The sequence below is a fragment of the Ranitomeya imitator genome, chromosome 10 (assembly GCF_032444005.1).
Source record: "Ranitomeya imitator isolate aRanImi1 chromosome 10, aRanImi1.pri, whole genome shotgun sequence".
In the NCBI taxonomy this organism is placed as follows: domain Eukaryota; kingdom Metazoa; phylum Chordata; class Amphibia; order Anura; family Dendrobatidae; genus Ranitomeya; species Ranitomeya imitator.
Window position 1 is genome coordinate 24,821,223 of NC_091291.1, and position 21,867 is coordinate 24,843,089.

The 21,867-nt window shown below is 42.4% G+C and overlaps 1 protein-coding gene across 2 annotated transcripts in view; it reads right to left on the minus strand.

Annotated features, from left to right (window-relative positions):
* Positions 1-1,089: 1,089 nt before the first annotated feature.
* The window catches only part of LOC138651648 (phospholipase A2 inhibitor and Ly6/PLAUR domain-containing protein-like), a 60,588-nt gene continuing 39,810 nt past the window's right edge, over positions 1,090-21,867 (minus strand). The window contains exons 1-6 of one of the 2 annotated variants that reach the window (XM_069741999.1): positions 17,968-18,204; positions 14,254-14,396; positions 11,106-11,222; positions 5,351-5,497; positions 4,567-4,707; positions 1,090-3,642 (exon numbers count right to left, since the gene is read on the minus strand). In XM_069741999.1, the coding sequence (XP_069598100.1) occupies positions 3,449-3,642; positions 4,567-4,707; positions 5,351-5,497; positions 11,106-11,222; positions 14,254-14,341 (687 nt within the window). In that variant the 5' untranslated portion in view covers positions 14,342-14,396; positions 17,968-18,204 and the 3' untranslated portion in view covers positions 1,090-3,448. Of the gene's footprint in view, positions 3,643-4,566; positions 4,708-5,350; positions 5,498-11,105; positions 11,223-14,253; positions 14,397-17,967; positions 18,205-21,867 lie in introns of those variants that run through there. The other variant, XM_069741998.1, reaches the window with a different exon arrangement.

Sequence of the window (21,867 nt, forward strand, 5' to 3'; positions counted from 1 at the left end):
AACGAAGATCTTGATGCAACAAACAAATATTTGATTTTGATCTGGAAAGAAAATGTGCATTTTTTCAACCAGAAGCAGTCTTTTTCAAGGACATTTATACCGTAGAGGAGCCGGTTGAGAGAAACATGTGACTGTGGCTCTCTCATACCCAGCTCCTCTATTATACAAATGTCCATGATAAAGACTGTTGTTGGTCGAAACGCTAGACCTGTTCTTGCCAGATCAAAATAAAATATTCACTTATTGGATCAAGATCTTTGTTCTCCATCATCATTTCGGTGCTGAGGTTTTTTGCTTACATGAAGTCAGGACTGCGGTCCTTTACTCAAGCACATACCCATCTGGAGTAGTAGTGTTGCTCTTTCTTCCAGAAAGTGATCCACTCTAGAGTCTAGAAGCATGGAAACCAAGTTACTGCCTCCTCTTCGGCTTTCAAGATTTGAGTCCATGGTTGATGGACAACTGAATGGGCCTTAAGAGCAAGTAAGATGGTTTTCACCAAGCACCGAGTCCAAAGAAATAAAAGATTTTTTGGAAAAATGGACAGATGTTTCTTAAGGCTAGAACTTATGAACCGCTTTACACATGATCCTAAAAGTCAGTAATGTAGGGATTCTTCACAGAACAAAAAGTTTAATCTCTTGCTGATCAGTGTCATCACCTTTACCCATGTAGTAAAGCTTTTGTCTAACGGGAGGCAGAGCAGTGGGGGGAGGCTCCTGCTGCAGGACACAGGAAGGAGGATAATGAAGTTATGGCAGAGTAATAAATTTTTTCATCTCTCAGTTTAATTGCAATATAAGACAAAACTGTTTAAGAGAAAAGTGGGGATGAACCAAGTGTTGGAACATTTTTATTTTTTTGTACATTTTTTGTGTTTTAATATGGAAGAAGACCCAAATGAAAAGTGATTGACTCCAAAGTCATCTCCACATAAAGTTGTCTTCGGCTAAACCTTTCAGTAGACCATCTAATATTTTGGTGGGCCAATCCATTCCCATTGTCCATGGTTTGACAACCTCAAAAAAATCTGAAATTTGGGTTCTGATTCATAGACGTTGTACAAAAATTACACATTTCAAAAAGATGTTAGATTTTTTAGACTTTTAATTAAAGAATGTATGTGCTGAACGTCAAATCATAATAAAACATCGACAAGTCAAAGAATTAAATCCTTTTGTGGATTAGTAGAAGCAAAGATAGATGTTTGTTGTGAGTCTGTAGAGCGTAATACGGGTAGGACAGCAGACACTTGGTACAATAGAAGCATATGATCCCCCCATTGACCCAAAGAAGTCATCTTCTTCTCTGGTCCCTCTGATGGCCCAAATTCGAGAGGGTGGAGAAGCCATTCGATAAAAAATTGTTACCCTAGTTGTATTAATCTAATTTTTTTTTGCGTTAAGTAAACTTTGATTTTGTCACCTTTTTTGTCCCATTAATCCCCGGGACGGTACGGTACCCACTAATCACTAAGATCAAAATTTGACTCTAAATATAAAAACCTCCCCTTAACTCATAATAAAAGTTAATGTCGGCTCATGTCATCTCAGTCAATCAGAAACAAATGCTGAATTCATGAAAAGGCACATGGCATTTTGAAACGGGAAGACAATCCACGTGAAATGGTTCACAAAAAGCAAATGCAACCTACTGTAGGGTGTAGTGAAACAATTTGATGTCCATTTTTAGAAATACATGGCTGCTTTCCTTCCAAACTAAGAAGGTTGCGTACAGTATTGCAGCTCAACGTTACTGAGATGCAATACCGGACACAGCCTATGGAATGGCGCTGTTTTTAGTGGAAAGTACCACTTTTTCTGAAATGGTGCTATCTGTAAATTTTCATTCGGACTAGCATTAAAGGTGAACCTTACACATTGGTTAGTTTTGTCATTTAGGGATTAAGATTAAGGGTACAGGTTAAAGGGGCTGCCAGGGACTTTAACATTCATGGCCTATCACCTCTATCACAGCACCTCTGCCGGTCAGCTGTTCCCGGTGTCGGCGGTGGCTGGAACTCCTCAGTTACGGAGCTGCATAGAACAGTCGACTGTATCGTGGCTGTGACAGGGTACTGCAAATTTGTCTTCTATTCTAATTAATAGGGGACGGATGTGCGGTACCTGGCCGCAGCCACTATTCCATGCACGAAGCTGTGCAGCTCCATAACTGAGCAGTTTGGGACATCGAAAACAGCTGATCGTCAAACGTGCCAGAGGTCGCATCGTTACCGATCAGACATTGACAACCTATCCTAAAGGTAGGCCTTAAATGTTGACCCCCTTTAAGGTAATCGAGTTGGAGGTTAACTGTAGCTTGTTAACACAGGATGTACAGTTACATTTGAGGTTTAGAAATAGGCGAATCTGCCGCAATTTAAATTCAACAGATTAATTCAAAGTCATCGAGAAAATTTGTAATGCATCAAATAAATTTGGTGCAAATCTGCTGGGAGAGGGTGGGGGGAAAAATGCTTATACTCCTCTTTTCTTCGTGCTCCCCATACCTCTCCCACAGTCACAAGATCAGCTCATTTGGTTTCCCTCTTGTATGTTGTACCTTCTGTTGTTTTGAGACTGTCGTTTTTCACTAGACGTTGGGCATGAAGCCCTTCTTTGGAGTCAATGATGTGTATCACATTCTACGTGAACGCGAGCAACTCAATGCTCATCCTTAACACAAGTTGCAACCCACGTGATAGTGAGGGACTAGTGAAGAACTGCAGTGCCATAGGTCCTGAAATAGGAGAAGCAGAGCGGAGGACTAGCGGAAGCAGAACAGGTATGAGGAGGGCTGAAGAAAGGTTTGTAGACGATTTTTTGTTGGTCGGTCAACATTTTTGCTGAAATTTGCCCAAATCAAATGGAAAAAAAAAGATTTTGCCAAATCTGAATTTTTTGGGGGAAAGTTCGTAACAAATTAGATTTATTTCAAATTGATTCGCTCATCTCTAATTATTTTTTAGGGCTGGGATTATGACTAACTCTCATTATATGCTTTTCTAGGATTAGTTTCAAACCTTAGAGGAGCTACAGTACATTTTACAAAAAATAGGGCAAGAAAATTGCATAACGGGATAGCATTATGGGTAATAGAAAATCTTATAATTGCATTGGGGTGTTAATTAGTGTGCGGTATCTTTAAATTACATGCTCATAGGCCAATATATTTTTTTCGGTCATGGTTTTAACACTAACTGGAGTCTGGGGCTATAGCATACCATAGCATAGTATATGGTAACCTGCAGTGAAGTTTTGCCTCATGCATATTCATATCAGTGCACACAATAAAGTGCTTAAAGTTAAAAAATAAAAAAAATAAAAATATAAATTATAAAGCCAGAAAAGGTTGTGCTCCCGCTGCTCAAACCTGGTAAAATATGAATGCACTCAGTTAACACAGCGGCACAACACAGAATTGTAGAGCCCCACCCATGAGGAGCAGGCTAAAAAAGAAATTTGGATGAGATTGCAACAGCTACCAGCAAAATGAAAACACCGGAATGAATGGTAGAGCCAAGATTTGAACAAGTGATTTCTGTTCGGAGACTGACCCCACCATAGTTATGGCTTTGGCTTCCAAGGTCACAAATTGCTTTAGTTCCGCACCCACGGAAAGCATTTTTGCTGTGCTTTGCTCCTGAAAAACAAACATTTTGCGATTAATTGAATTTATATTTTTGATTCAGATTTTGTTTTACTGAAAATGTAACAATATTTTAACAGCATAATAGCAAGTATATGTTAATTGCAAAAACATAAAAAAGGTAATTTTTAAGTGAACGTAACTTTCCACCTATCCATGGAATAACATAGATAAATGGGGGTCTTCAATAGACAACCCCTTTAAGAGAAGTTGCATTATTTTAGTGTTTTTCCTACTGGCCCATACTGATGGATGGGGGTTTGCTTTTAAACCCCAATACCATTTTTTTTGGAAATAAAGCTCTAAAAATGTGGACACTCTCTCTTTAGGGTACATGGAGGTCTATTACTTCCAGATATGTGATATTCGGCCTATTTCCTTGTTGATAAACTCCCAAAAAAATTGTAATGGACAATAAGCAGGGGTGGATTTACAGTTATACAATGCCAGGAAAATACATTCCTGTGTAGGATTGATCCACGTTTCACTGGAGTTCTTCCCTCCATGAATCTGAGCCATTTACATGACCCAGGTTTAGTAATTTTCCTTCGTTATTCCTTTTTTTAAAATGTAATTATATATGCTGTATTGTTGAGTCCCCGTTGTGAAATCTGTTGTATATTTTTATAAACACTGCCAACTTTTGGGATTACTATATAAAAATGTAATAGCTGTATTCCTCTTGTTCTGTAAACCGCCCCCCCAAAGCCTTATACTGTCATATGGGTGAATGATCTAGGACCACAACCATGAATTGTGAGTTTTATGGAAATTATCCAATGAAACACTGTATTTTTTTGTTAGGAGGAGTCGTTTCATTGTGTATAAAAGTGAAAAATGGACAACATTTTTTCAACATTTTGGAATCGGAATGGAGGCGGAACAGATAAAACTCTATGACTGTTGCACATAAAGTACCTGAATATACATGATTCATGAAGATACACTTGTTTTCTTGTCCAGTGCAATCAATTTTTTCTTTGCTCATACACCATGCGGAATCATGGGCCGTGCAGCTAGAACATGTCAGTCCGTTCTTACGTGCTTCATCGAGAGGCACTGGAAAAGGCACACAGCCATGTTAATGAGGCACGCATCTCTGGCACAAGAGGCTCCTTCCATGAGATGATCCCTAATTACATCCACACTTAACAAATAATCATTGTTTTCATTTTTCTTTCATGAATCAGTAGCACGTATGAAAATAGGCGAATTTGTAATATATCTTATCAGAAAAAAAATCTGCTTCTTTAACCTCTTGGACTAAACTTTCACTCTCAATTCAGTGGTAAAATCAGTACTCAGTGAAGAGAGATTTTAAAATTAAAAGGATAGGAGATGACAGTTAGTGCTTTTAAAACTCTATGGAGAGAGGAGGAGGAGCTAGTAGCAGAAACAGACAGACATTCTGTTGCACCTCCTCCTCAAATGACAGCTAAGTTTTTCCATTGAACTTTGTAAGTACCAACTGTAATCATGGATTTTACCTGTGAATTGAAAACTTTTAGAATGAATGATCAGTTTAGCAGAAGAAAACAATTCTATGTAACAAGATATATTACAAAGTTCCTTGTTTTCATGGGCACTATGAAAATAAAAGTCAGTGTACAATAAATTAATCATGTAAGATAATTTCCTCAATTAATACTCGAAGAGCGGAAAACGCCTCGTAGAGTGTACCCAACGATAGCATTCATCTTACATGCAGGGGTGGAAGGAAAGCAGGAGTCGGTATAACAGCAGGATGTCGCTGTCTTGACTTGTCCTCTTTGGTAGCCGATAGTCCCAATTACTCCACAAGCGTTTCTTCTTTCACAAGATCTGGTAAATACTTTTGACTGCATCCCATCTGAGAAACCAAGAAGACAACAGTAAGGTGAGAAATAAGAGCAGGATAATGATAATCGGGGGCTTTGTGCTTGCTAGGATGACCGAGCATTTCTCACAAAGAGCTTTTACCTTCCTGCAACTAAATAGGAAAGGGTTCTTTACAGTTAGAGCAATCAGACTGTGGAATGCAGACCACAAGAGGTAGTAATGGCAGACACTATAAAATGGCTGGATAACTTCCTCAGTACACATAACATTGCGGGTTATAGAATGTGGAGACACAGCGTTGTATCTTAATTAACCAGACACCTATTTTTAGCAAGCCAGAAAGAATAGACTGTAATCTATATGTTGACTTTTGAATTTATGAGTTTCTTTCTGGTTGGTCAAGAAAACAGCTTGTGTAGTCCTGTAATATTGACTTGAAGTTGACGTTTAATGTAACATATTGTGCTCTTATTCTTGATGACTAGAGATGTTTACTAATATGCTAATTATACATTGTCCACGCCAGCCAGTTTGTTGACATTCCAAACAAAAGAGGAAAATCTATGCAAATAGATTACATAATAAAACAATGCAACTTAGTCGTCACCATACTTCCCTTTATCTGTGGTGCTGGACTAAAGGACACTTGTTAAATATAAAAAGAGGTCTCATGTCCCTATATAGAGAGAGAGACAGATGGAGATTCAGTCAAGACATCGAAACATCCACGGACCTTACAGAACTGCAGCTAGGACATCATGATTGCATCACGAAGGACACAGATTTATTATGCTACAGGATGACAGGTTAAGGGACGACAGCCCTGGCTAGAAGAATACAGATCTGCTCCATTGACCATTGCAAATCCATGGATATGTTTGGAGAAAGCCAGGATTGAAGCCTGCCAGTAGCCTGGCTCCATGGAGATGTTCAGAAAGGCCATGTTGTGACCTTCCAGTCAACTGGCCTTGTACCTGGATGGACTGTCATCTTCCTATGCTTGTTGCTACCTCCCATGTTCAGGAGTAATCGACTCTGAAAGATGAAGCAAGGTTGTGACCCTCCGGTCAACTGGCCTTGTACCTGAATGGACTGTCATCTTCCTATGCTTGTTGCTACCTCCTCTCTGATCAGGAGTAATCAACTCTGAAAGATTGATGCCAGGTTGTGACCCTCCGGTCAACTGGCCCTTGTACCTGCATGGACTGTCATTTTCCTATGCTTGTCATTACTTCCTCTCTGTGTGCATGCCACAGGTGGGGTAGTCAACTTTGGAAGCTCTGAAGTAACAACTGACCAGACACCTATTTTTAGCAAGCCAGAAAGAATAGACTGTAATCTATATGTTGACTTTGAATTTATGAGTTTCTTTCTGGTTGGTCAAGAAAACAGCTTGTGTAGTCCTGTAATATTGACTTGAAGTTGACGTTTAATGTAACATATTGTGCTCTTATCCTTGATGACTAGAAATGTTTACTAATATGCTAATTATACATTGTCCACACCAACCAGTTTGTTGACATTCCAAACAAAAGAAGAAAATCTATGCAAATAGATTACATAATAAAACAATGCAACTTAGTCGTCACCATACTTCCCTTTATCTGTGGTGCTGGACTAAAGGACACTTGTTAAATATAAAAAGAGGTCTCATGCCCCTATATAGAGAGAGAGACAGATAGAGATTCAGTCAAGACATCGAAACATCCACAGACCTTACAGAACTTCAGCTAGAACATCATGATTGCATTACGAGGGACACAAATTTATTATGCTACAGGATGACAGGTTAAGGGATGACAGCCCTTGCTAGAAGAATACAGATCTGCTCCATTAACCATTGCAAATCCATGGATATGTTTGGAGAAAGCCAGGATTGAAGCCTGCCGGTTGCCTGGCTCCATGGAGATGTTCAGAAAGGCCAGGTTGTGACCCTCCGGTCAACTGGCCTTGCACCTGAATGGACTGTCATCTTCTTATGCTTGTTGTTACCTCCTATGTTCAGGAGTAATCGACTCTGAAAGATGAAGCCAGGTTGTGACCCTCCGGTCAACTGGCCTTGCACCTGAATGGACTGTCATCTTCTTATGCTTGTTGTTACCTCCTATGTTCAGGAGTAATCGACTCTGAAAGATGAAGCCAGGTTGTGACCCTCCGGTCAACTGGCCTTGTACCTGAATAGACTGTCATCTTCCTATGCTTGTTGCTACCTCCTCTCTGTTCAGGAGTAATCAACTGTGAAAGATGAAGCCAGGTTGTGACCCTCCGGTCAACTGACCCTTGTACCTGAATGGACTGTCATCTTCCTATGCTTGTCATTACGTCCTCTCTGTGTGCATGCCACAGGTGGGGTAGTCAACTTTGGAAGCTCTGAAGTAACAACTGCTATTAACCCGGCGAGTCGGAGTAAGGGTGACACTCCATAAATTTGCACCATCATGGGTACTGTGCTGGGACTGTTCTATGAGTTATCTGCATGATTTGTGGATGAATAAAGCATTGCCACACTGTTTACCCTCACCCTGTGTGGTCTGAGTAGCATTATGCCCACGTTAAAAGGAGAGCGGGTGTTTGATGGGACAATCTCTGGTCCATGCGGTTTTGGCTAGCGAACCGTGGCACCCAAGTCTCCTCATAGATAATTTAGTGAGAAAAGATATACTTGATGGAGAAAGGTTCAACTTGATGGACCGTGTTCTTTTTTCAACCTAAGTGTGAGGAGCTGGCCTTGGACTAAAGACTAACGACCAATGCATGTAGAGCGGAATCCACGGCTCTAAGGGATGCAGACTTTTTAAGCACAGATCACCGGTTAGGTCGATCTTATTGTTGTGTTTTATTAAAGATTTCCTTGCTCATCAGTTTAAGGGCACAAATATCTCCTGGAAAGAGTTCAGCCTCAAGTAGGAATGTTTCCATTCAGTGACAGTAAGCAGAGGAAGACGTGCGGGCTGGATCTTATCATACATGAGGCCAGACACAAGATTGGTAATCAGGTAAAGCAATCATTCTGTTACTGGCCTTAGGGTCACAGGGGCATTAAGCCATTGCATTCCCAGCCACCAGTCCCATTATGAGGACTGGGATAGTAGACCCAGCTGAGCCGGTGTCACAGGGGATCTCACAAGACGTCCCAGATGATGGGCCCAGCATCAGGAGAATACCTCCACCAATGCACAGTTAGCTTTGAGGAGAGTGTTTTCTGAGGGGCAAGCTCAATTACGGGAGTGGGGCGGCTTGAGTTATTAAGGACACTGACAAGGGAATGGAGAGGTTGTTGTCGCATGGAGCTGGATACACGTGCAATGGTCGTGGTGTCTGTCATTTCGAGGAGCATAAGCTTTGACTGCAGACTATACCGGCAAAAGAAACAAGAACTGTGGGTCAACCAAGAGTTAAGAGAGTGAATATTGTCTGGTACTGGAGAAGTGGAACTACCAGTTCTGGTATAGAACCTTGAGGACTGATTGCATCTCTTTACAACATCTACCCGCAGTTGCTGTATGACCATGGATAGAAGAATTAAAACTAACTGCATTGTTAACCTGCCAAGGTGATTAATACAACCCACAACCACAGAGCTTCACAGGATGTAACTGTAAAAGTAAAACACAGGATGTAACTCAGGTTCAGTAATGTAATGTATGTACACAGTGACTGCACCAGCAGAACAGTGAGTGCAGCTCTGGGGTATAATACAGGATGTAACTCAGGATCAGTAATGTAATGTATGTACACAGTGAGTGCACCAGCAGAATAGTGAGTGCAGCTCTGGGGTATAATACAGGATGTAACTCAGGATCAGTAATGTAATGTATGTACACAGTGACTGCACCAGCAGAATAGTGAGTGCAGCTCTGGAGTATAATACAGGATGTAACTCAGGATCAGTAATGTAATGTATGTACACAGTGACTGCACCAGCAGAATAGTGAGTGCAGCTCTGGAGTATAATACAGGAGGTAACTCAGGATCAGTAATGTAATGTATATACACAGTGACTGCACCAGCAGAATAGTGAGTGCAGCTCTGGAGTATAATACAGGATGTAACTCAGGATCAGTAATGTAATGTATGTACACAGTGACTGCACCAGCAGAATAGTGAGTGCAGCTCTGCAGTATAATATAGGATGTAACTCAGGATCAGTAATGTAATGTATGTACACAGTGACTGCACCAGCAGAATAGTGAGTGCAGCTCTGGGGTATAATACAGGATGTAACTCAGGATCAGTAATGTATGTACACAGTGACTGCACCAGCAAAATAGTGAGTGCAGCTCTGGGTATAATACAGGATGTAACTCAGGAGGATCAGTAGTGTATGTACACAGTGATTGCACCAGCAGAATAGTGAGTACAGCTCTGGGGTATAATACAGGAGGTAACTCAGGATCTGTAATGTAATGTATGTACACAGTGATTGCACCAGCAGAATAGTGAGTGCGGCTCTGGGGTATAATACAGGATGTAACTCAGGATCTGTAATGTTATGTATGTACACAGTGACTGCACCAGCAGAATAGTGAGTAGAGATCTGGGGTATAATACAAGAGGTAACCCAGGATCAGTAATGTAATGTATGTACACAGTGACTGCACCAGCAGAATAGTGAGTGCAGCTCTGGGGTATAATACAGGATGTAACTCAGGATCAGTAATGTAATGTATGTACACAGTGACTGCACCAGCAGAATAGTGAGTGCAGCTCTGGGGTATAATACAGGATGTAACTCAGGATCAGTAATGTAATGTATGTACACAGTGACTGCACCAGCAGAATAGTGAGTGCAGCTCTGGAGTATAATACAAGAGGTAACTCAGGATCAGTAATGTAATGTATGTACACAGTGACTGCACCAGCAGAATAGTGAGTGCAGCTCTGGGGTATAATACAGGATGTAACTCAGGATCAGTAATGTAATGTATGTACACAGTGACTGCACCAGCAGAATAGTGAGTGCAGCTCTGGAGTATAATGCAAGAGGTAACCCAGGATCAGTAATGTAATGTATGTACACAGTGACTGCACCAGCAGAATAGTGAGTGCAGCTCTGGGGTATAATACAGGATGTAACTCAGGATCAGTAATGTAATGTATGTACACAGTGACTGCACCAGCAGAATAGTGAGTGCAGCTCTGGAGTATAATACAGGATGTAACTCAGGATCATTAATGTAATGTATGTACACAGTGACTGCACCAGCAGAATAGTGAGTGCAGCTCTGGAGTATAATACAGGATGTAACTCTGGATCAGTAATGTATATACACAGTGACTCCACCAGCAGAATAGTGAGTGCAGCTCTGGAGTATAATGCAGGATGTAACTCAGGATCAGTAATGTATTGTATGTAAACAGTGACTGCACCAGCAGAATAGTGAGTGCAGCTCTGGGGTATAATACAGGATGTAACTCAGGATCAGTAATGTAATGTATGTACACAGTGACTGCACCAGCAGAATAGTGAGTGCAGCTCTGGAGTATCATGCAGGTTGTAACTCAGGATAGGTAATGTAATGTATGTACACAGTGACTGCACCAGCAGAATAGTGAGTACAGCTCTGGGGTACAATGCAAATTGAACTCTATGCAATACACCATGCGAAAATCTAATTAAAATAATATACTTAACATACCCATAATAGTTATAGTGCTGGTGGAGGCACACACATAGTCCTTGGGACAAGACCTTTCTTCTCCAGTGCAGGTAGCTTCTGTTTCAGTTCTACAGACAAAACAAGTGATGGAATAACCTGAAGAAGAAATAGAATAACGAGTTTTAAATCTCCGTGACAATTCTGAGCCTCAGTTCTCAGATACCACGTCTCTTTTATCATACTGCAGACTTATCTTGTACCTGCTCAGGTGATGGCGCTGGAGACAAATCCAGTGCCCTCATGTAAGGAGTACAAAGACTGTATTAAGATCCACACCCATCCTGGTTAAATGTTGTTAAATGTAAATGTTCTACTGTATTTATATAGATGGTTAGATAACTTAATGCTGCTATGTGTCCATTGTATACAGGAAAAGTGCCGCAATGAAGTTTGGGGGGCATTTTAGCACACTTAGATTAGGACAGGTAACAGTTAGCTTAGTAGGGGTCAACTGCATATGGTATAGAGAGCTTCCTGCTTTGAGTTAGTAGGGCCAGGGAGCCCAGACAGGTCAGGAGGGCCTTAGAGTCCGAACTACTCTGTTAACCTCTTAAAGTTCAAGATAGGAGCCCAGTCATCCAGGGCTTGGGGACCAAAGGTTGCAGCAGCTACGGAATGCAGGGCAGCACCAAGATGTGGCAGCTAACTACGTGCGATGATGTCCTCATGTCTGGGGCGAAACGGACAGGGAAATCCTGAATGTAGTTAAGTTGGACAGAAGGAATCCTGCAGTACCGGACAAGTCGGTACGCCCCAAGGGCATTCTGGAAGAAGTGAGGGAAAGCACAAAAGTAGACAAGGATGTGTACTGTGATTTTCCCTATGATGTTGCTGTAACTAAGCTGGACGTACTGAGAATGGAAACAAGTGAAATCATTTGTTTTGAGTTGAAACTGGACTCGGTCTCTTTTTGCAAGAAACCATCAGAAGAGTGTCCTCTGAAGAACTGAGGGTGAAAAGGAAGGTGCACTGCATAGGGGCCATTGTGTATATGCGGCGGGAGATCAGATTGGCTGATAATCGGGGACCCCAGCTCCTTGACCCCTTTCTTAAATCGTACAATCCCTTTAAGTCAGTGATTCATAATGGTGTCATGTAGCTCTGTGATTATTCTTAGGAATTAGATTTATGTGTTCAGCTAATCATGATACGTATCTTATGCACAGAAGTTTTCGGACCGGAACTTTTGGACTTTTTGTTAGTTACACAACTCGTTTTCATACAGGAAGAAAAGTAACAAAGTCGTGTTCTCAGTTGTAGCAGAGCTAAGTGATCGCATTGGGGCATGGGACTCATCACATCATCTTCTCATCACAAAGCCCACAAGTGCACAGTCTCAATGGGTTAAACGACACAATAAACTCTGCTCCATCTGCGCACATTAGCATCCTGTGGTTGGTGTATTCATTATCCCGGCTGTGCATCTGTAGAACAATAGTCTGCAATTAATTAATTCCTGCAAAATTAAATCAGATCTCATAACTGATGAGGGAAGAAAAAGAAGAGGACAGTGTCCCGCGCAGACAATGGGGGAGTTATTTTGCTTTAAATTTGGCAAGAAAATATAATTTATGCAAATTTATTCGCTGCCAATTTCGAAGGTAATATTTTATGCTCTAATGTCAATTCAGAGCCCAGAATTTAAGAAAATGAAGAGGTTAAAAAAAAAAAAAAGATTTTATGAAGGTAATAAAGGACTAGTTAGTGCTGTAGGCACCGAAGATTGAAAAATTGAGAAGACGGAAGGGAGATTGGAGGAATTGAGCCAACGGAGGATCAGTCAGGGAGCTAAAATGCCAAGGCAGGTGATAAATAAGGTGAGTATGATATGTATATTTTTATTTTTATTTTTTTAACTTCTTTCTGAAGTAATAAAGCAAAAATAAGGATCGGAAAAAGCAAAAAGCAAAAAAAAAAATATATTTTTTTGTGAAATTTTAAGTGAATTTCCTTCCATTGAAATCGATTTGTTCCTCTCTGGTATATACAAATAATATAATATTTTTTTTCACACCTGCTTAGAGACATACAGTATTTGTATGTATCGATATTGACAATTAAAGGGGCTTTCCACCGTGAAAAAAAAATAGAAAAAAACCCTAAAATCAGGCTGATTATATGTTAATTTTTTGCTAGAATGTCCCCCACCCTTAGTGCTGGGATCCGCCCTCTCCCCACCCCGGTGATTTGCTGCTATATGCCAGAAGGAACTGGAACAAGTGCTTAATTCCCCTGCAGCGCCACCACAGGAGAAATGAAGCATTGCATATTGATCTGTTGATAAAATACAGGGTCATCCAGCAAAAGAGACACTTGTCAATGAAATGATACAAAAAATATATATATTTCTGCATATAGGAATATTAATAGCGTCCACTGGGAGGATGAGGGTCATAAATCATAAGCGAGGTGTGAATATCTAAGAAAAAATTCCAATTTTGCCCAGATCGATTTAATAAAGGGTTAAAAATAGCGCATCGTAAGTATCCCTTTAATTCCTTGGATGTAGCAGAGCTGAAGATTTACCTGCAGTCCCATGAAACGCCACCCTGATACATTGTATCGCCTGCAGGTTCTAGGTTGTAACCGATACATTGGGTTCTGCTACATCTGCAATTGTCTGAAGAATATTAAATCCCAGAAAAATTAAGGAAATTATATCATGGTGGGCAATAACAAAAAAAAAAATGACATAATCTGCTCCCACCCCTTCCAGCCCTGCTTTGGTGCAGGGTACTGCAGATCTGCTTCCTAGCAGCTTCGCTGCACTGAGCATCTGCAGGGGGAACAGCAGCAATGGTGATGATCACACAGCAAAAGCTAAAAATATGTCAGGATTCTGGAGATACAATGTATTCATGGAGGATCTGTACCAAGAAGAGGACGAAAATTCACATGGGGTGGGAAGAGGGGACAGAGACATAGGTAACCAATGGTCAGAAATGACGGAACTGTCGAATAAACAACAAAGATAAATATTTACAAAATATCGACAGCCCGAAGATTCCGGTGATGACGGTGATTGTGATGATGATGGTGATGGTGATAATTAAAGGGCTTATAATATAATTAGATATTATGTTTAAAAAAAAAACAACAACTAAATATCTCATAGATGTTCTCTTACCCATAGACACCAGGGAGGAAAGGATGCAGGTCGTTAAGATTAAGGATCCCATCTTGGGGGCTTCGCAGACTGCGGCGCTGTGCAGCATGTAGGACAGTGGAAGGAGGAGGAGGACTGACTGATGTCTGGTGGGAGGGAGGATCCTGGAACAATCCGAAGCATAAAAATGCGAGAAGTTTAAAGACTATGTAGCCCCATCATGCCCTACCCAGAACACAATTCATTCATTCATTCATTCATTCATTCATTTAAAGGGACCTTTCATAAAAATGGACAGAACTTAAAGAGCATCTCAACTCCCCCCCCCAAAAAATAAAGGGACCTTTAAAAAAATAGACAGAATTTAAAGAGCATCTCAACTCCCCCCAAAGTAAAGGAACCTTTAAAAAAATGGACTGAATTTAACTAGCCCCCCCCCCCAAAAAAAAAAATATATATATATAGCGACCCTTCAAAAAATGTGCAGAATTTGAAGAGCTTCTCAAACAATGAAAAGAATAAAGGGAAATGTCAAAAAATGTAGAGAATTTTAAAAAAATCCCTCCATAAGAAAATAAATTAAAAAAAACAGGCTCTTGAGACTTTCTCATCTGTCAAATCGGACATTTAACCAATTCTTAGTTATTTCTGTCTCTGAGAAAGCTGGGTGACAACCAGCATGCCCACTATTGCCGCACCTGAGAATGAGCAAGAAAGAAAGCGAGAAAGAGATTAATAAGGCTATATTCACACTTTGCGGTTTTTACCGCGGAACCACCGCGATTTTGATGCTGCGGGTCCGCAGCAGTTTCCATAGCGTTTACAGTAACATGGAAACCCTATGGAAACCGCAAACCGCTGTGCACATGCTGCGGGAAAAACCGCGCGGGAACGCAGCGGTTTAAAACCCGCAGCATGTCACTTCTTTGTGCAGAATCGCTGCGATTCTGCACTCATAGGAATGCATTGAACCGCTTACTTCCCGCATAGGGCTGTGCCCACGTTGCGGGAAGTAAGCGGATAATGTGCGGTTCCTACCCTGGGTGGAGGAGAGGAGACTCTCCTCCAGGCCCTGGGAACCATATTTGGGGTTAAAAAATAAAAAATCATGTTATACTCACCCTCTGAAGTCTTCAGCGCTGCACGCGGCCGTCCGGTCAGAGTTGCTGTGCGACCAGGACCTGCGGTGACGTCGCGGTCACATGACCGTGACGTCACGAAGGGTCCTTCTCGCACAGCATCTTTGGAACCGGACCGCCGGGTGCAGCGTCCAGGAGATCCGGACATCAGAGGGTGAGTATAACCAATTTTTATTATTTTTAACATTACTATTGATGCTGCATATTGCTGCATATGCAGCATCAATAGTATAGGCGGAAACCCGCAGCGGAAACCGCGGAACAAACCGCGATAAATCTGCAGGGAGAACCGCAGTTGTTTTGCCCTGCAGATTTATCAAATCCGCTGCGGGAGAACCCGCAGAAGGACAACGCAAAGTGTGAACATAGCCTAAGAGTGAGTGAAACAGAGAGCGTGAAAGAACAAGAGAGAGAGAGAGAAGTACAGAGAGAGAGAATGTGAAAGAGCAACAGAATGAGAGAGAAAGAGAGAGAGAGAAGTACAGAGAGAGAGAATGTGAAAGAGCAAGAGAGTGAAAGACCGAAAAAGAGCACAAGAGAGTGAGCTAGCGCTAGAGAAAGCAAGAGAGAGTGAGAGAATAGAAAATGCGAGAGTGAGAAAGCGAGTAAGAGTGAGTGAAACAGAGAGAGAGTGGGAGAGCGTGAGAGAACAAGAGAGTTAGAGAGGAGAGCATAAGAGAACAAGAGAAAGCAAGCGAGAGAGTGAGAGACAGAGAGAGACCGACTGAGAGAGTAAGAGAGAGCGTGAGAGAGCAGTAGAGTGAAAGATAGAGAAAAATCGCAGGAGAGAGCGAAAAAGAGCATGAGATAGTGAGAGAGCACTAGAGAGAGCATGAGAGAGAAAATGAGTTATAGAGAGAGCAAGAGTGGGAACAAGAGAGAACGAGCGAGAAGGAAGGTTTGGCTCAGAAATCACATTTGGTGCACAATGGATGACCAATGCGGCCTCTCCATTAACAACTGCTGGGCTTGTTGTCACCTGAAAATCAACACCACAAATATGAGCATGGTAAAGCACCAAAATTGGATCATCTAATAGATGTGCCTTTTTTTGGGCAGCTGCGGGCTGCTATTTTTAGCCTAGGGGGCCAATATCGATGGCCCTTTTCCAGCCTGAGAATACTAGCCCCCAGCTATCTGCTTTATCTTGGCTGGTTGTCAAAAATGGTGAGGACCCCACACCATTTTTAAAATAATTTATTGAAATAATTGAAACAAACTGTGTGGTGACCCCTCTATTCTTGATAACCAGCCATTATAAAGCTGACAGTTGAGGGATGCAGCCCGCAGCTGTCAGTTTTGCCATGCTGGTTATCAAAAATAGAAACACCTTAAGTCATTTTTTATTAATTCATTTCTTTAAAGAACAGATGCCGGCTGATGAATACTCCTATCAGCCTCGACTGCTCTCGCTGTTATTAGCAACAGCAGTCATAGGCTGATGGGAGTAGTACTCACATCAGCCGACACCTCTGTGACCAGAGGTAAGCTTTTCACCTTTTTACTGCTGGTCACAGTTTCTAGCTCATGCTTTCATCTGACAGTGGGGGATCCGCAGCTCTCTATCCAGCAGTAATTCTCTTACTGCCAATCAGAGGCAGTGTTTGCTGCGCTGTCATGCAGATGACAACTTGACAAACAGCGGATGTTCATGCCCCCATTTATCTGACCGATTGTGGTGATCTTACTGCCAATCCGAGCCACTAGTATTTTTCACACTGTCATGCATATGACATTGTGGGAAACACCCAATGTTTGGTGTGCAGAACCCAAGCAGTAAGATGGACTTCCTGGAGATGTCAGTATTTGGGGTCCGAGCCCAAACAGTAGGGGTTCGACATGGACCCTGAACTTTATAGTTTTAGTTCACCCATCACAGTTCCTAACTATATAAGTGTACTGCATGTGAAGTTAAGGGTTTCATAATATATACTATAAGATGACAACAGGATGGGTCCTTGAGGGGAGATATGTATCATAGAGGCTTGTAGCTTTAGTGATGTAAGCCCATGAAAGCAGACTGATAGAATTAATAGGGCGTTTCAGGACTGGTTTTTATGAGCAGTCAAAAGAGATGGGTGGTACTGACTGCCTACATATCCCCACCCTGGGGGCATGGTTTGGCAGATAAAATGGAGACCAAGTGTCTGCTTGAGTGTCTGTGACTGGAGGTGTGGAGGCCTCCAGCGTGTTTGCTGAAGGACACTGACCTGAGCGGGTGGACCAGCAGTGCTATATGGACTGTTTACTTCCTATTTGTTTTCACTTTATGCTGGAAAAAGCTGAGTGGTTTATGCAGTTCTAATTAATCTGCCACGACATTTTAATGAAACAGATTCATGTACCGCAGCTTAAGTGTGTACAAAACCCTACAATACCTAAACAGCAGCTTGCTGATGATTTCCAGGTAGCTATAGAAGAAAATGACACTGCGAAACGCGAACAGACTAAATTCTGCGAACTCAAAAAAACACAATAAACTTCTATTGCAACAACGTAACACTTCCCTTTAGAGCTAAATTATCTCTATAATATTCAGTAGTTGTGTAAAATTCAAGTTGTATCTAGTAATTTACAATCCGCACATAACACTTACCGGCGGAGATGTGAGCTCAGAGCTGATCCAGAGACCCGAGATATCCCATAATAACCGGGGATTTAGCAGAAAGACGAAGGGGGAGGATATGTACCGTAATAATGTTTACGTTTATGTTTTACCAGGAAGATCACGGTGGGGAAAGGTCTGAGACCTGTGACCGTTTCCTAAAATAATCCTGATGTATTGTATCATGTGACCAGGTTTGTGCGCAAACTGACAGACGGGCACCGGAGTGCAGCTGTTTCAGGAGCTCAAATAGGATTTTACTGTGGGGGAGGGTAATACCGTGCTTCTACAGCAGTCATAGAACTACAACTCCTAGCATTCTCTGCAGGCACACCACTGATTGGCAGCTTTCTGTGCACACTGTGCATAGGTAGAAAGCTAACCATCAGAAGTGGCATCTACTACACAGCGACAAAAATAGAGATGAGGAAGCAAGAGAACATTTAAAAAAAATATATAATATTTATTAAAAATAATTAACATTGATTAAATACAAACCAGAAGCGTTATAACAATGGATTGTGCAGAGTTTCTATATTTTAAACTTCAAACATCATTCCGTTCCCAACTAGCGATAGGGTAAGTAGTATGCCACTGAAAGACACACTCTTAGATCCCATTTTTCATCTTTCGTGTGTGCACTGTGTGATGATATTATTTTTTGGCACCAGGTTTATGTGGCTTTTGGGCAACAATATACCAATGGGTCATTTTTAATTGTTCCTTCTTCCCTTCCAAGAGCTAAAACTTTTGCATTGTTCAGTGCCATAATCTGTGTATGTGTAGGTTGCAGTTTGCATGTATTTGTGTGTGTCACATTCAGAATGTGTGTGTGTGTCACAATTTGTATGTGTGCATGTTGTGTGTGTGTATGTATTGTGGCTTAGAAGTCTGTTTGTGCGTATTTGTGTGTTTTTGGGTGTAAAGATGACTAATGGATATCATAGAGTAGGGTGCACCATTCATCACGCTTTCTATGACCTGGAACAGATCTGCTCTGGTAGACACACCATGCCCATACCTAACAAGGATAGCCATCCATTTGACCCTGTGAAATCTATACAATCTCTATGCCCTTGTCAAGGGTTTACCATGACAGAGAGAAGCGTCTGGTTTCTCCTACTCCTAACCTGATTAGAAGCACTTCACCTTCTTATTAAATGGTGTAAAATTCTTTTAGCAGTGCAGGGGTTAATCTGCTCAGTTGAGAGATCCTGGAAGTGCAGCGCCCCAGGGTCCTGGTCGTTACAGTAATATCATTCTCCTCTAGGGGGGAGTGATGTTACATTTGGAGGCAATAAAGGAGATCTCTTTACCAGGTAACACAAGCACACAACACATTTCACACTCCAGTCCACCAGGGGGAGCCATGCTCCTATTTATTAGGGCACTCTTCACAATTAGGTAAAACTGGTGGCCTGGATAGGAAGTTAAGCAGATACTAGCTGGGCTTCTGCTCAGTTGCTGGCTGAGCTTTGGCTCAGGTAGTTGGTCCCTGACAGGGGTGGGATCCTGTCAGAGGTCTAGAAAGAAGGACACGGAGCTGCGCCTGCTCAACGTGCGGCAGCCCCTAAGAAAGGACATGAACAGAGAATTGTATTGTAGAGAGGGTGAGAAACGAAGTCTTAGCAAAAGGAGTGGATATCAGAGGAGTTCTGCCCTACACAGACTGCCTCCTTCTGAGGCGCAGGATCCGGTAGCCGGAACACAGAGGGAGCAACAGTCTTTTATGCCTTGCTCCAGAGACTGGCAGGACAGCTAATTTCAAGTTACTGATCCGCCCTATACCCAGGAGACACGGTGGCAACTTGTGGGGGGCTGGGATGTGCTAGAGTCCCTGTAAAAAGCCTCAAGCCACCAGTATATGGGTTTGTCCTATCCATCTGGTTGACAGAGAGAGAGAGACATAACATCTGTAACATCTACAACAGTTGTGAGGACCTTATGAGAGGCTCAGCAATAAAGTACTACAACAAAAAGGCGCTAGAGGAAGGCTACTGATTTCCACCTGGATAAGGGGACTCTGGATTTGCCTCCAAACCGGCCGCACTCTGCCTGCCCTGTGATCTGGTGCTCTGGGCTCTGGATGCTGAAGCCTTCAGTAAAGGTAAAGAGACTGCAACCTTGTGTCCTCGTTATTCACTGCGCCTTACACCATTCACCATCTGCCATCAACATACCGGGAAGCCCGGGGGGACATACTTCACCTGTGGGAAGGTATACCATCTAGCTGCCATAACATCACCCCAGCGGACCCCTAAGCAGCGTCGGTCACCCTGACCAAATACCACAGGTGGCATCATGAACATTTCCCCTTTAAAGGCCTTTCCCTTTTACAACGGACCTCCCGAGGGCCACGGACCAGGACAGCCACCGTGACATCCCCCAGAGAACTGAGGGACTGGGTACCGAGTACCCCACAGCCCACGGGGGCGCTCCAGAAGCTTTCCTGCATTAAGGCTCTCAGCTGTGCACTGTTAGCCACTCAGATCTCCTATTTAATCTGGGTCCTGGCTAGCACTCAATGTCAGAACTAGCTTATGCTGCATTGTTGGAGGTTGTTGTTGGTTCTTATTGGAGAAGGCATTTGGTGGATTTATCTGTGACTGTTGCTAGGTATTTAGTGTGTGATAATTCTCTTTGTGCTCCTACTTTGGTTAAACCCCATCATCCACTCCCCAATGCATCCCTCTGCTGTTTATGTGAGTATATTTGTATGTTTGTTATTTTTCATTATCCCTGTTCGTATTACCTTGTTAGTCTTGTTGGTGTACTACGGTATACTACTACTCCTCTTGTCCATGGGTTGGGGAAGGGTACGGACTGAAGGCGGATTCAAGACCTAAGGCAATGTATGTGGCCCTGGCATCTTCACCTTCAGAAGTATTCTGGGGAACAGGGCAAGCAAAAGTGCCCCTAGTGTTAGGGACAGGGAAGGAAACCCTGGTCCCAAGACACCCGACAATAGAGTCGTGACCGCCCTGAATAATCTCATATAATACCAAATCAAGATGTTTTTGGAATATGGAAAAGATCCTATCCATTTTTCAGCCTTGGTTTGGAAACTTCTGCACTCATCATGTGAAGTGGTTGAGAAACGAGGGTCTCTGAACTTTACACAATTAATATGGATGTGATCAACAGCTTGACTCACATCTCCATCACCTGACCATATGTCCACTCTCATACTGTGGATGAGGAGGTATTAGACTACTGAATAAGGCATCTTAAAGTTTAAGGGTGCATTGGAAATAAAAAAATTGTTGAAGGAGACTTCCTCTGTACTCAACCGATGTAATCATAGAAGCCACTACAGCAGCACTTTATTTCCTGGCTAGTGTTGAGCGATACCGTCCGATACTTGAAAGTATCGGTATCGGATAGTATCGGCCGATACCCGAAAAATATCGGATATCGCCGATACCGATATCCGATACCAATACAAGTCAATGGGACATCAAGTATCGGAATGTATCCTCATGGATCCCAGGGTCTGAAGGAGAGGAAACTCTCCTTCAGGCCCTGGGATCCATATTAAAGTGTAAAATAAAGAATTAAAATAAAAAATATTGTAATATTCACCTCTCCGGCGGCCCCTGGACATCAGCGGGAGGATTCGGCGTCCGGCACGGCTTCTTTCTTCAAAATGCCGCCCATGTGACCGCCACGCGACCAATCAGAAGCCGCGACGTCATTCCTCAGGTCCTAAAAGGCGCTCATTCTAGGACTTTAGCTGAGGAATGACGTCGCGGCTTCTGATTGGTCGCGTGGCGGTCACATGGGCGGCACGCGACCAATCAGAAGCCGGGACGTCATACCACAGGTCCTAAAGGCGCGCATTTTGAAGAAAGAAGCCGTGCCGGACGCCGGATCCTCCCGCTGATGTCCAGG